The 15,652-nt window shown below is 41.3% G+C and overlaps 1 protein-coding gene across 1 annotated transcript in view; it reads right to left on the bottom strand.

Moving 5' to 3' along the window:
* The window catches only part of hydin (HYDIN axonemal central pair apparatus protein), a gene marked incomplete at both ends in the record, with an annotated part of 63,776 nt that overhangs the window by 32,546 nt on the left and 15,578 nt on the right, over window positions 1-15,652 (bottom strand). Inside the window, 16 exons of the mRNA XM_083974349.1 lie at window positions 306-474; window positions 3,689-3,909; window positions 4,204-4,296; window positions 5,257-5,400; window positions 5,511-5,654; window positions 5,777-6,056; window positions 6,810-7,048; window positions 9,724-9,876; window positions 9,997-10,185; window positions 10,583-10,718; window positions 11,476-11,576; window positions 13,034-13,269; window positions 13,367-13,434; window positions 13,587-13,810; window positions 14,256-14,374; window positions 15,479-15,578. Coding sequence (XP_083830475.1) covers window positions 306-474; window positions 3,689-3,909; window positions 4,204-4,296; window positions 5,257-5,400; window positions 5,511-5,654; window positions 5,777-6,056; window positions 6,810-7,048; window positions 9,724-9,876; window positions 9,997-10,185; window positions 10,583-10,718; window positions 11,476-11,576; window positions 13,034-13,269; window positions 13,367-13,434; window positions 13,587-13,810; window positions 14,256-14,374; window positions 15,479-15,578 — 2,616 coding nt within the window. The remainder of the gene's footprint in view (window positions 1-305; window positions 475-3,688; window positions 3,910-4,203; window positions 4,297-5,256; window positions 5,401-5,510; window positions 5,655-5,776; window positions 6,057-6,809; window positions 7,049-9,723; window positions 9,877-9,996; window positions 10,186-10,582; window positions 10,719-11,475; window positions 11,577-13,033; window positions 13,270-13,366; window positions 13,435-13,586; window positions 13,811-14,255; window positions 14,375-15,478; window positions 15,579-15,652) is intronic.

Raw genomic sequence — 15,652 nt, 5'->3', positions numbered from 1 at the left:
CATCAGAAATATTGTTAGTTATAAATCAAGGAACCTTCATAAGATTTTCAGCACTCTATTAAATCAGTGTATGAAAAAGTAGAAAGATGTTCTGCACAGTGACAACAAAGAAGGATTTCTCCACAATGGGGTTTATAATGGAAAAATGTGTGTGAGACTGTGTGAGGCATGTGCATGTGTGTCGCCTCTACAGTAATAGCACTGCAGTAGACAGAGAGGGAATAACCTGCCCATTCTATCATCCCCTGACAAAGTGGGAATCTCAGGGAAGCCCTTATTTGTTTATACATGAAGCATTTGCCTACCTCCTCCACACACATGGCACACTGCGTGCTGTTCTGTTCATGTACACCAGGCCTGGGGCTGAGGGAAAGTGAAGAAGCAGGAGAGGATGTTCTGGAGGAACCGCACACTTCTTCAGCCTCATTTTCTGGACTTTTCTGCTCGTCCTCTTTCCCCAGCATCTTGGTCATTCTATAGTGGCAGAAAGATATTGTAACATCAATGCTTTAAAACATTATATGAAAGCAAAAGTATATACATAGAGCAGAATGGTGCAATACAGTCATTGGAAGAAAGGAAAAACCCTCTAACAAAAAGAGGCCATGAGAAATATGAATGAAACCATGTTTTTAGCTTCACAAAAATAATCAAATTAAACTCTCAAAATGGCTGTGGGTGACTAAATTATATTAAAATCCAATGCATATATACTATAATAGCCAAGTGAAGAAGAAAATCTGTAGCACCCATACCACCCATACACCCCCAAGAACTCTGACTCTCATTCTCTCTCTGTTCTACTCTCTCCTTCCCTGTGGGATCAGACTGGGTGCATCCATCAAGTTAATTAAACAGAGTGTTCTATAATTAAGAGGAATTTTAATAGGCAAGCAGCAGGAAACAGGTCAGGATAGATTGCAGTGAAGTGCTGAATAAACATGGAAGAGAATGAAGGAGATTTAGTGAGTGGAGCCATCTCAAAGCTGGACTGGACACGTTATATTAAATCACTGAACAGTGGCTATGGTACTGCTATAGTGTATGCAGGCACGCGCGAGCATGTGTGTGTGCGAGTCTACTATTGCTTAATATTACTCATGTTGTGGGGACCTCAATCAGTTTACACATTTACACTCTGGGGACACGTCTTCCTTGAGGGGACAAAAATAAAGCCCACGTACGGTGAGGGTAAGGTTGAGTTAGGGTTTGGATTAAGTGAGTAATAGTTGTGGTCCAGAGCTGCAGAAGCTGCAGCTGCATCTCATAAATGGACGACAGTGATGCAACCAGCAGGGGGCACTGTTGTATGGTCAATCTATGATGTATGCTTTTTTTTAAAGGGGGACTTTGGCCTGATGTCTTGCCTTGGGAATCACAAATTAGCAAGTCTAGCAATGTAAGATGTAAGAGTGAACAAATACTGCAGGTCAACGACTTCAAAAACAGAATGCATTTTTGGGTGGATGTTAGTTTTTAAGAGCCCACAAAAAACCATTTGGCCCCATGTGGAAAAAAGAAGCTTTTTCAAATGCAAGTCTTCTAAGAAAGAATTTAAAACCCACTGGTGCGGACAGAGGAACAGATGGAGAGACAGCAGATGATGTCTCTGCAAGTGCTCGGCTCAAAACACAAATAGCCTACTCTGACATTCTCATCTCTCTCTCTCTCTCTCTCTCTCTCTCTCTCTCTCTCTCTCTCTCTGTGTGTCTTCTCCATGTATTCTTCCTTTCATGCACACCATGGGTGTGACTATGTTTTCCTTTGTTATCTACACATCAAAGCCTGCTGAACCACAAACATCTCACTTCCAGCAGTCTGTCAGAAAATAGGAGAGAGGGTTTGATGCTGTGCAACTTTGGGTGTACAAGGTTCCTGTGTGTGCGTGTGTCTGCGAGAGAGAGGGGGAGGAAGTGGGGGGGGGGGGGGTTCTAGTTTACCTCTGATACAGTACTTCATACAAAAACAGTTCATTCATCAAGCTCTAACTATGATTATGTAACACACTTTTGGTACGTTATTATCAGCTTCCTGCGCAAGAGGTTTTTCAAAGATTGGGTCATTTTATAAGATACCTGCCTTATTTGTTGTGGTATGTAATGTGTTTAAATACAGTTTTAAGAAATGTATTATTTCCATGTTTTCTACCTAATAATTTTCAGCTGAAATTAACCTATTTAAATAATATGGTGAACCTCAGTGACCTATGGATACCCCAAGGTGCATGAACAGTACAATAAAGCTGGACATAACAAAGAGATAATAGCTATAATTTGTAGTCTGTGTAAAATGAGGTTTTCTTATTCCTAGTTCTCTGAGCAACTCAGAGCAAAAATAATTGTCCTCAGTAATATTCTCAGTATTGTGCCTAATACAAAAAACATCAAACAACAAGATCTTGATTGGAGTTTATTTCTTGCTGATATACTCCTAAAATATATTAGTTACAGTATTTAAATATATTGTACTGCGCCAGTCTATCATCGGCATAAATGGACTGAAAGGAGTTAGCTCTATTGAAATCCCCCTCTCCAAGGGCTGCCATGTAATTACTGATAGGGATGTAATTGGCCGGCTAGATAGTACAGGTTTTGTGAGCAAGAAAGAAGGACTTCAGAGAAAGAGTGTGCATGAAGAGTGAGGTCTCCTTTTAATTAGCGAGATGGCCTGTGAGACAGATTGTTAGGAGAGGTCATGATCTAGGAGGGGAAAAGCTGAAGAGAGAGAAGAGAAGAGAAGGATGATAAGGATTAGATAGAGAGCAGAAGCACAGGCAGAAGAAGCAGGGAGAGTGGGAGGAGAAGAAGGAAAAAAAAGATAAATAGGTGATGTAAAAACCTAAGATGAGGACAAGGAGGAGAGCGAAAAGGAAGAAAGGAAGAATATCAATAGATGAAACAGGGGGAGGGGGGAAGACAGTAGAGGGTGATAAATCTTGTAGAGCTATTGCTATAGCAGTGAGTTGGTTCAAGGCCATGGACAGACAGACCACTGTGGTATTCACAGTCCACTGCAAGGGAGGGGAGCTGAAGCAAAGGCCTGAGAAAGGCACACTGTAAGGTTTGTAAAGTACACAATCAGTAGATTTGTCCTTCCCAGAGAATTTATAATGGACTTGGCTTTCAATTCACAGGTTAAATGTATAGCTACGGTACTAACTTATCTTAAAGGACAGTTTTAATATACTGTATGGCTGAGATCCATTCTGTTCTTGGCCCTGAATCTCGTCTCCCCGGGACTCTACTTTTTACACATCTTTTGTCCTGGAGTATAGTAAAAAAAAAAAAAAAAAAAGAAGCAACGATACAGGAATCATAGTATTACAGCAGTCTCTGTGCAGCTACCCACTTTGAGGCCATATGCTCTGTATATGAAAGTTTAAGAAAACGTAGTGTCACCACTTACTAGAAAAGTGTAATTTAGGATCAAATGCCCACAAATGGTTATTGGTAACCTTATACTTACCATTTTCATGATTAATATAGTTGGAAACGTTGATCAAAATACGCTGCTCAGTTATCACTTTTAGTTGATTCCTCTCTTAGGAAATTACTTTTCTTGTGCATTTGAGTCTGTTTAGTTACTGGACACCACTTAACTACTCTTGATAGTGTATCAGGTGCAGGCCGTGCTGTAAACATACATCCGTATAAATGTTAACTATGGACGTTTTGCAGTGTAGATTTACCTGATGGTGTAGTGTTTCTGGTCTTCCAGGAAAGCCCAGTGGTAGGACACAGGCATCGGGGAGCAGTTGGTGACTGTGATTACTCGTTGAGTCGATGTGCAGTTGAGTACAGAGCCAAAGTCAACAGTGGTGGAGGAGAACTGGAGGTTGGGGAAGTGGACCTCAGCATGCAGCCCCAGTATGTCCTGCTGCGGGTGTCCCTGGTAGTGCACGTGAAGGAACTGGAGAAAAAAAAGGAGCAGGAAGGAAATGTATTATTGTATTACGTAAATAAGAAATCATGCTACTCATGACCACGAATAAGAAAAAACTAAATTGGGTGTAAAAGATGTGTGTTTCTGCCCTTTAAATAATAATAATAAAAAATATATATAATAACCTTATGGAGGCTCTAAAACCCACGTCTGGGAGCTACTGTCATATGCGCTAAAACATGGTGAGCTCAGAATGACACAATATGGCACCAGATGAAAAGCATTACATAAAAAATTTACAAAGAAGCACATTACTGTTACCTCATCCACGACGCGTGACACCCGATCTTGACAGCAAACTGGATTAAAGCATACCCACAACTCAACCTGCCTCCCGTCACCTAAAACCATGGACTGGAAAAAAGGTGTATAGTTGCAATAGTAAATATATGTAGCATAAATGTATCATAGGAGACGCTGTCTCTGCAATATTTACTAATAAACTCATCAGCAAACATTAAACTGGTTCTTCAACTTCTTTTTTAACTTTGAGAATCTGGAATTGCACACTTGATTAAAAATCATTATATTATGTTTTTTATCTGATTACTCCCAAAGCCTAAGTTCACAACCCTTTCAAAAGCCGTCTACAGTTTAATGAGACGTTTATTGCGATCCTGCCATGGGACCCAGGCTTATCAAAATATCCTGCTACTCTTTGGCTTCATTCAGAGACCTGCCAGGGGCTGGAAAACCATTTTAATGTGGATTCCAATCCTGCATTTTAATCAACTCGCAAATTGAGAAGTTAGAGTTATGGTGAAATTAAAAGCATGTGCAATATGAAAATATATGACCTGAACCTCTATCATGGTTATCTCAGAGTTACTTTATAGACGATAATGCAGTTTAAGTCATCAACACACACATCACCTTATAAGTATATGACTTGTGAAACATAAACTTCCATCTGAGTTCTAATGTGTACATAAAACATCAACATCAGTCAGTGGGTACAGTATATTTAAGTCATGTTATTGTTGTTAATCATATTATAACACTGTGTTTGACCCTTTTCAAAGCAAGAAAGAACAAATGGAACAGTCCTAAGCAAAGCATTGTTTTTAATTCCCTTTGATTTACAAAAGGAAAGTAACTAGTTATATTTATTCAAATACATACTACTACATATTTAGTGCAATTTTATACTATTTGTCAATTTGAGTTCAAAATGTACTGTTTACTTCACTAAAGCAACTTTAAACCAAACAAAATCTGTGGGTATCTACCTCCTGGAACTTGAACTCAAGAACATAGAAATAAAGAACAGTGAATAGTGAACTGAAAGGGACAAGTACAGTACTAAATGTTTACCTTTGTGGTATCTGTGCTTTGGGCTCCTGGGGCCTCACACAGAGAGAATGGCTGCACCAGAGAGAGTCTCATGGATAGAGACAGAGACGTCACATTCTTCAAGATCAGTTTCTCATATACAGGGATTAGATTCTCCCCAGGAACCTGTGGCACATACAAACTTGGATTTAGCTTTTTAATCTAACAATATAAGGGCATGTGCAACAGGAATTTTACAGCACGGTAAATATCCTGTTCATGATCCTTGGACCAACCTTCTTTATGTAGAAGCTGAGCTGCTTGGGGGAAATGTTGAGCATTGGGGCAATGAAATGACAGGTAACATCTACAGACATGATGACTTCAGAAGATCCCTGTTTACCCACAATGCCACAGCACAAGAGACGCTCCTGTACAAGCTGGAAAGACAAAAACATACAGTACAGTTCATGTTCTGCAACAGACATTTGTGTAATGGGTGCATACTGGCCATGTCTGTTAAATTCAGAACTTAGGTTTATTTAGTCTTAGATGGTCTTGCCTTGGACAACTCTGAAGATCCTGTCAGCACCATGTCAGCAGAGGTTCCTGGGAAAAGCTCTACTCGAGCAGGGTTGACACTGAACACTGGCTTCTCTCTACCAGAGGACACAATAGATCCACGGCTTGGAACATCTCTCTTCCTTGGACCAGTGATAGGGGGCAGGACGGAGTAGCTAGACAAGCTGCCGGTATCAGAGTAGCCATCAGTCCGCCAGTATAAACGGTGTACTCGCTTGCCGTGGTTAGTCAGCTTGAAGTGGTACTGGCATGGCCCGTGACTTGTTGGGCAAAGAAGACGGCAAGGATGTAAGACATACTGTCAGCATTACATCATTAGATCTAAATCATGTTACGTTAAAGGGATAGCACAACATTTTGGCAAATTGGCCCATTGCCATAATCCCTATAGTTTTAGCAGTAGGTTCGTTACCTTTAATTGTCAGTGCAAGCTATGTTTAGAACGGCGGAGCTGCACAGAGCTACGACACGGAGGATAATGGGATTTCTTGGTTTCCCTCATCAAACTCATCAAATACACAATCCAACAACTCCAAAATGCTCTTGTGGACAAGTTGTGACCTGCACATTCACCACGTTATGAGATAATAACGGAAAGTTATGAGACAGAGTTGTTATTGAGGTAAATTCATGCAAAACTGCTGATGCGTGTTTCCGTCGGGGACAGTTTTCGGCAAGCAGTTTCTGCATTTGCCTCAAAAACAACTCTGTCTCGTAATGTTCCATTATTATCTCATAGCGTGGTGAGTGTGCAGGTCACAACTTGTCCACGAGAGTGTTTTGGGGTTGTTGGATTGTGTATTTGATGAATTTGATGAGGGAAACCAAGAAATTCCATTAGCCTCCGTAGCGTAGCTCTGAGCAGCTCGCGGCTCTGCTCCGCCGTTCTAAAAACAGCTTGCACAATCAAAGGTAAGGTAACGAGCCTACTCCTAAAACTATAGGGTTTATGGCCAAACGGTTGAACTTTCCCTTTAATATTAATTCAAGAGTAATAACCTGTCCTTTTCTACCTGAAGTGTGTTCCTAAGTCAAGGCTTGGGGCAAGAGGCCTGTCACAGACGATTGTGGTGCCAGTGCCTGTGGCGGACAGAGGAACTATGTGTCTTTGTCCGTCCTGGATGGACACTTCCAGCCTGTCCTGGAAGTGGATGATGTCCTTCAGGTGTGCTACAACACAAAGCTCCAGCTGGCTCTCTGGAGGCACCTCCCCTTCACTGGGCTCCACACGCCAAAATGACTTCCTACGGTTCTGAGGAAATAGAAACATAAAGTCACTATGGGAAATCTGACTTTGGATCTAGTGAGTGGAAGCAGGGCATCGTAACACCTACAGCAACTGCTTTGATGGCTGAAATGTGATGCGTGAAAATGTCTCCCTGGTGGGGGCACTTTCCTCTAACTGCTTTCCACAAACCATGGAGATCTATGCTATAGATGGAACTTGAAAGACAGATGTGTATATCATATAGCTGCATAATCACATCAACATCTCAGCGCAGCATGAGAGTAGTGGCTCCCTGCTTGACATAAGTAAGATGAAATACCTCCCTACTATAGTAGGATAATAGGTGGAGGCGGAGCAATACTTACAGATGTACAGCAGTAAAGGAGAAGCTAAGAAGAGTGTAAGATTTACATTGAATAACATATTTGAAACATACAAAATCTGGTTTAAAATGTATTTAACATCCAGACTGTTTGATGTCAAGAATAAAAAATGACTGCTGCAAGACTAATTCAATAGTTCCCAGCTCAGTGTATTGTTCAATTACATTTATTTGACTACAGTTCGATGTAAAGAAAAAAACAGATCCAAATGTTCATATATACATATATAACTCTGGCCAAGAGGTGGTCAAGATCAAAATCAATGTTCCATACAGCATCTCTGCTGACGAATGGCTGGAACATAAACTTTTAATTGGGATTTTGAGAATGAGCTTCACACAAATGCACTGAGGCTTTCACTGCCTTGTAGGACAACACAGTAGATTGTCAGTCAATGGGAAAAAATACTCCTACTCAAATACAGTAATTGACATGCTGATGTACTACTGACATTGAGACCACACTAAAAGTGATATTGGACAAATGAAATAAAGATGTTGTTTGATGCCTCAGTTCAAAGCCATGTTCTTACAGAAAATCCTGTGGAAACAGAGTATTTGAAGAAAAAAGCCTCACAAAAACAAGCAACACTTGACCAGTGAGTGACTCTAGGAGTCACAGTTCACTTTCTCAGCATTTGTATGATCGGGTGAAGAAGCCAGTGAAAGCAAACTTGCGCTGGGTCGATACTAGGGTGATCATGGTTAAGGGGTGTGTAGAGTTGGAAGAGGAGAAGGAGCAGGGGGTCGACTCCCTGGAGAGAGGAGCAAGACGACTGGAATCTCAATAATCACATCAAACCTGCTGCATCCCACAGCATTATTAGAATTGATTGCCTTTGAATGCAGCACGAGTCAGAAGGGTTTAGAGTCCAAAGCTGTGCTGTATGCTATATCGCCATCATCAGTGCATCACACTGCATTAATCCTCCACTGGTGCTGCGGTTAGTGCTACAGTCAGTTCTCCTGTCAAATATTATATAGCACAAGAAGAGAATCAATATATTGACCCAGAATATTACGAGGCTCATGTTTCTAGTGGCAGCCAAAAAGAGACAAAAATAACATCTGGATTTTCAGATCAATTTGTTTTAACAGTAAGTACAGAAAGAAGAACAGCTGTTTGGACACTATTCTTTTTTTTGATACAGATAATTTATAAAACCTAGGCTGGGTTGGAGTAGAGGTTAACTTAACACAGTTGACAAGCAAGTGTGGATATCTTCCGCAATATCCCTGCGATCTTCTGTCATCAGGTCTATTTGTGCGGCCCGCTGCCAGCCTATTGAGCGAGATGTAATGTAATTCCAGGAGAATCTGCATCGATTGATGTTTCAGAGTGCAGAGGAGAAACTCCTTCCCTCACCGCTGCCTCAGAGGAAAGGACAGGGTCACACCACTGCAGTTACACCAGGGTTGCCTGTGCGTGTGAATTCCTGTGGCCACACGGTTGTGTATATGCCAACTTAGGGAGAATTGAGGCACGGTTTCAGTCACAAGTTTGTTCCCCGTGGATGTCAGGCAATGCTGATAAGGTGATGTGCAGGGAGGGAGGGGCTTTCAGGAGGAGGCAAGAGACACACTGAATATGATGAATAGTAGATCTCAGGTTGCTGCAGAGTTTAGTTTCATTTCATTCCACAGAGTAAGCATGATAAATTAAAAATTGGTGAAGCACAACTTTGGTGCCACAAGCTTGTTGGTTGCAGGTGTAAAAACTATAAACAGTCCAAAGTATCTGTAACTGGCAGCTGAGATGTCCAGTGAGGACTAACATCAGCTGCCAGTAAAATGTACACTGTAAGATATAGAAACAGCTGAACTGTCCGTTGAACTGTGGATATTGTTTTGTAAACACTACTAATACACTGTTTTGAGGATAAAATGTCCAAAAGATAATCAGGGCCAAGAACTTCTAGTTGTCTGACTGGTTCATAATAGGATCCCAAAGAGATGCACACTGAAGAAAATCTCTTATTCCCCAGGGGATGAACTGAAATTGAATGGGCAGCTAATTATTTCTAGAGCTAACAAAGCAACGAACCTATCCTCTCTTTAATTACATATCCAATTATACTGAAAATTAATTAGTAACAGGAGCAGGCGACGACCGACAGAAGTTTATACAAGAAGTCTAGATGGTGAATGGGTAGCTGGCTGAACAGAAATAATAATCCCCTACTAAAACTCATGTTGCCTTTAGTTTATAACCCTGTGCTCCAAAACTCTGAGGACATTTAATGTTACCTTGTTTATTTTAATGTTAATAAGAAGGTCATTTAAATTTGTGTGTTGAGAGGTGAGTTTGTGTTTGTACCATGCAAGCCGTAAAGGGGGCTGGAATAGGTGAGTGGTTTGACAGGAGCAGGGTTTTAGTAACGTCCGCCAGAACAGGGATTCTGCCAAAGTCCAGCTGTGGGCTCTGAACGTGGACTATTGGACCCTGCCCAATACAGGACAAGTGCACCGCCTTGAACAGAACAGAAAGAGGAGGGAAGAGAAGTAAATAACACTGCAAATGTTCAAACATGCACACAGTATGATATCTGCACAAGCACGGATATTAACGCTCAGATGCACACACACACACACATGCACACGCTCTCCCACTGACCAGAGGGGGGTGGATGCTGCCGAACACAGCAATATGCAGAGTGTGAAGCAGCCTTCCAACGGCCTTGGCCACCAGCACCAGGGGGAACTTCTCTGAAGTGCGAGGAAGAATCACGACTCCTGGTGAGGAACTGTGAAAAAGCAGCGACGGAGTTTCCTCGTATTCCTGAGAATGAGACACCAATAAAAATCACACTTTTAATGAGGACATAGAGCTCCATTGCTAATATCCAAGCAGATAAAAAAACAACTTTCTATGTATTGGTTTTTGTGACTTGTCATTTGTTATTGTATTCTGCAGTTGGTTGATGTATCTTGTCGTTTCAGTATTTTCACCTAAATGTCTTTCAATTTGACTTGAACTCAAAAAGGATATGAAAGTTTAAATAATGTTCAGTGATAGATACTACAGTGAAGAAGTCAGTTTAGTACTAAATATGACTTCATGGGCTTTAAGCGTTTTGTTCTCTTGTACTGTACCTCACCATGGTGTCTCTCACCTGACACACAAACATGCAGTTTAATGTATGTACTGTTCAAACATCACTTCATTTGCCTCTAACCTGGTCAAGCACGCCACAGCAGACAGGCAGAGAGCTGGGGTTGGTAAGCAGCACCTCCTGTTTATAGGGATAATTGAGGAAACACCTTTGGAAATCCAACAAAGGAGTTTCCACCACAATCTCAGGAACAACACACCTATCAACAGAGAGAAACAGAGAGGGAGCAAGAGGAAAAGACCTGAGTCCTTTTCACGAGTCACAACAGTAATTGCACTGCATCTTGCCAAAACAGCAGTCTATTAATTAGAACTGTTTCATAAATTTTCTATGACGTTGATTGCTGTGAGGAAGTCAGATTGCCATTGCCCTATTCTGAGAGATGGTGCAGGTGACATTCAAATGTATTGTTATGCAGATGAGCCCCTGAATATTTAACACATACTCCACTGATTTGTCGACACCTGTATTGAGGTTCAATGGACCACATTCACAGCTTGTCAAAGCACCAGCAACAGCCAGAAGCACAGCAGAGGTAACTGCCAGAAAAAAAACTTTCTTTACTCAAAAGAGAGAGTGAGACAGGAGAGTCTGTAAAGAGCGACAGGAACCTCTGCTGTTTTATGGCATCTTGTGGTACAGCTGTAACACATTTTATGTCAAATCTCATTTTAATATTTCTCATTTCAGAAGAGATTAGTGATTCATTTTTGTTTATTCATTCATTCCTTATGAAGCATTTTTTCAAAAGGGAAAAGATCAAACTGGTCAATGGAACAAGAGAAAAACACAGGAAAACTGACCCAAGAACCAGTGTTTATGGTCTTTATGTGCACAGGCAAAAAGAAATAGTATGACTACATATGTATTTTCACTACAACTTGTGAGATACAACAAAAATAACTTCAGCTGAGAGGTTTGCACATGAAAGAACATGTACTGAACTTGTGTCTGACCTGGCTTTGATAGGCAGAGTCATGATGTCCTCTCCAACACCTTCAACATCCACCACCAGCGCCAGCCTGTATTTCTTGACTGAGTTGGAGCACAGGGTCACCTGTACATATATAATACACAGATAATGTTTTGTAATCACTCACAAAAATCTTTTTTTTTTATTCATGTTCACTATAGACAATGTACTACCTTATTTACCTTAAAGCAGAAGTGAGTGATCCGGTCGTTTTCGCTAATGCTGCGTTCCAGGCAGGCTTTTGAAATCGTAAATTACAGCTTCAAGTCACAACTTACGACTTTGTAGCGTTCCAGGCAACCCACTCGTGTTTTTCCGACCTGTTTTACCGGTGAAAGTCACTATAACGGCCACTCGTAACTTCCGACCGGTGAACTCGTACCAGATCGAACTGGTACCACTTCACGGTTGGAAAAATACGAGTTTCCTTGAACGCACCATAACAGTCCTCGTCGCTACGTCACCACATTCACGGCGTTCCTTGGCTGCACACACAGCCCTGCATGCCGTTCTCTCTCCTCATTGGATAAAAACTGTAGGATACGATAAATGTTTTCTCTTCGGCTCAGAGCAGAGCAGAGGGACTGAGAGACCCGTGTTTCAGTCCAAACACTCTATGTAAGTGATTGCTGTCGGAAGATATAACTATTTAAGACTTATATTAACACAAATATATCACTCACTTCTGCTTTAATTTAGGCTGCTATAATGGATACTTTGATTCCCAAGACAGGACCCTCCTAACGGACAAAAACTATATATTGCCACTTTGTTGGATTAATGAAGTAACGTCATGCAGGGGATCATTTGCTTTCACGTCATTTCGGGCCTAATAAACTAAAGTTCATTGACTGAAATTCAGTGCAAAGATTTTTAGTCTTTCCGTAGCCATCTGATCTAAAATCGTAAGCAAAAACTTCCGAATAATGTTTCCGGTGTTATTAACAATTGAAGGCTTGCCTGTCTGCATATCGTCTCTGTTTTTTATAAGTCACATAAAATGCATGAGCTGCCTCTGACTCAGAGCCCCAAAAACTAGCCACACGTCAGCTAGCTCGTATCAGCAGAGGATGTCCTGACAGAGTAGCTGAAACTCAGCAGACAACAAGCCTGGCTCGCTGGACCTGCAGTCTCTCAGTCTGACAGGTAAAAATTCATATAAACATAATGAATAAATAAAACTGCGGGCGGTGTTTAGCTCAGTTGGTAGGGCACCCGCCCCATGTGTTGAGGCTATAGTCCTCACTGCAGGCGGCCCTGGTTCGAATCCCGCGTGGAGCTGCCCTATCCTGTATGTCATTCCCCCCCTCTCTGCCTCCCATTTCCTGTCTCTCTCTCAACTGTACTGCCCATTAAAGGCAAAAAAAAGCCCCAAAAAATGAATACATAAAACTGCTAACATTTACCAAAAAGCTGTGCTGCATCAATGATGCCCTCTTACTGCTGATACTCATACTATCCCAAGGTGGCACCACAGCGTACTATAAAACCTGTAGGTACAGCAGTGAATCTAGATGGTTTATTCTTCAAATTGAATTCACCTTGATGGTGATGTCTGACATGGCACACACAGAGCCAACAGCAGGGTTGACGGTGAACTCCATAGGCCGGGCATAAAGGTCTCTAGCATCGCTGCCCCGCCAATTGTTCCTGGACACCTCCATCTTGTCACAGCTAATGCTAGGAGATCCCAGCCCATCTCCAGGGACCCGAAGGGCAAAGGTCATAGGCACAAAGGAGGTGTTGGAAATGCTACAAACCAATGTTAGTGGAAAACCTGTATGAAGTGATAGAGACAGAATGACAGGCAGTGATGATGAGCAAGCGATTGACAAAAGAGATTACAAATGTGGAACAAAAATGTTGTTACCCACCAAAGCCTATGTCTCCAAAATCAAGCTCTGAGACGCTGAATTCGAAAGTAGGACCCACAACACAACCCCTAAAAAACAAGAAAAAGCAATGAATGATTTTTAAATAAGCACTGTGAGAGTAGTGGAAAGTGATTTAGTATTTAATAACAGGCTGAATTGTTATATTTAATAAACCTCCATTACTCACAGCAATCTGAGTTACAACACTTGCTAACTTTACCTGAAGGTCAAGGTATGTGGTTTAGGCTGTCCAGTGACAGCTAGCAGCAAGTCCTCAGAGAAAGTTCCCAAGGTGCAACTGTGAAAAGTGACTTTCACAGTCTGGCAGGCCCCAGAGGGGACAACACCTTCCTCAGGACTGAAGGAGAAACAGCGGCCGAAAGTGGTGTCAGGGCTCGACAGCTTGAAAGGGGCATCAATCAGCCCGATGTTGGTCACCAATACCTGGACAAAAAGAAGTATTCAGTCATTCCAAACACAAATCAAGTTTGTTCTTGTTTAAGTCCCATGGTGAATCACTAAATAATAAGTGATACATGTTGCAGATCTGTTTTCTGGAATTATCCACACTTGAGTTTGGCTTTAAAAGCAAAATGACAATAAAACTAATGCTTTGGAGCCTTACTTTATTTTTTAGAAGAAATTTGGTGGCAAGAGTGGCAGTTTTTGGGTCCAACAACTTTGTTCCAGACGACATAACCAATTAACATTGGTTTATGACAAAATTCCTATTTGGCATACACTTTGCCATACACAAGCTATTTACTACAGCGGGATTCACAATTTTGTAATACATGGTGAATGCATCAAGTGCACCACAATACTGCCATGTCCCAACTGATAATTTTCTGAATAAACACAACTGTTCACTTTGGCTTAACTTTGTTACCTCATAACAGTCTTTGTCATTGATGAACACATCCTTTATATCTATCAGGTTATAGTTGAGTCGGAGTTCAGGTCCAATTCCTTCACCCTTGATTGTGAGAGGTAGCCGAGAATCACGGCCTGAGAGCAGACAAAGACAGACGTAGGAATTATTCATTACAAAGACACAGACAAAAAGAAAAATAACTGAGAGATGTATAAAGTGAAAATGTAATGTTTCAATGAAGAAAATGTCTGTGAAGCATTAATGGAGATATTGATATGATGCAGGTGTAAAGCCTGCTTTTATGTTTATAGTTGAAATCACTGAATTAAAGGTTAATCCATATAGAAAATATCTAAATTACTTGCAAAACATTTGATTCTATTTCTGTTTTGCTTGGCAAGTCCCTTAAGCTTTTTGCAAAGTGACAAATCAGGGTACAGTAGTCTGCCGAACTAGTCTCCTAGTCAGGTCATCACCTGCCTCAGAAAACATGGAAATTAATGTAAATCTGGCCTCCGGCTCAGAAGACACACGTGAAGGCCACATGCAAATTTTCTAACAACCTTTTACTACCACTGGGGTGAGATGAATATACCGGGGCCCCATGACTTGATTGTCTAATATGAAAATGAGATCAAGTAGCACTGTGGCTGTCATACACCGGAGAAACAAACGTGGAAGAGACACAGACGTGTGGAGCAGTTGTCCTCTGACAATAAGTAAATCGACAGAGGCGGTTTGCTGCCTGGACTTGTCTTTCTAACCTTTGTCTGCACCGAGGTGCAACCCACTGAGGGAAGCATGATCTTTTATGAGAACGCCAAAGCTATTGATCTACAACGGGGGGGCAGGGCAGTTTGTTTGAAGTTGTTTAAACAATCAATACCAAGGTGTTGAAGAACAAACAAAAGAAAAAATAGCTTTATAGACAGTGGGGCTATATCTCAGGTCTATCGGACATCCTAAAGTGTGCTTCACACACACCGCAGCAGAACGGATCCTAAATGACCTACTGTGATTAAACTTTGCTTCCCTACATGTATTTCTTTTGTGGATGAGCCTGTAAACACTGCTAAAGCAGACAAAACAAAACTTTATGGTTGTGGAAGTCGTTCTAAAGAGGCAAATCAGTTGCATCTTCACTAAACACTACTTACTGCCTTGCAGTGTTAAATGCAAAATTGTGCGTCTGTAGATCAAACAAAAATGAGTTTTGTATTTTCTAGTTAGACATTGACCTGTGACGTCACAGTATATGGTTTGCTGGTAGATCTTTGCCTCCTCAGGCTTGAAGACAATGTTGAACCGTGCCGTAGTGTTGGGCCATATTTCGCCTTCCTGAGCCACACAAAAACAAAAAGAAGAAGAAGAAGAAATCAATTTACACATAGGATACAAAGCAGAAATGATTC

This window comes from Trachurus trachurus, assembly GCF_905171665.1.
Source record: "Trachurus trachurus genome assembly, chromosome: 6".
NCBI lineage: Eukaryota > Metazoa > Chordata > Actinopteri > Carangiformes > Carangidae > Trachurus > Trachurus trachurus.
Note: the sequence above shows the minus strand (reverse complement) of the source record. Positions and strands in the feature narration are given on the sequence as shown.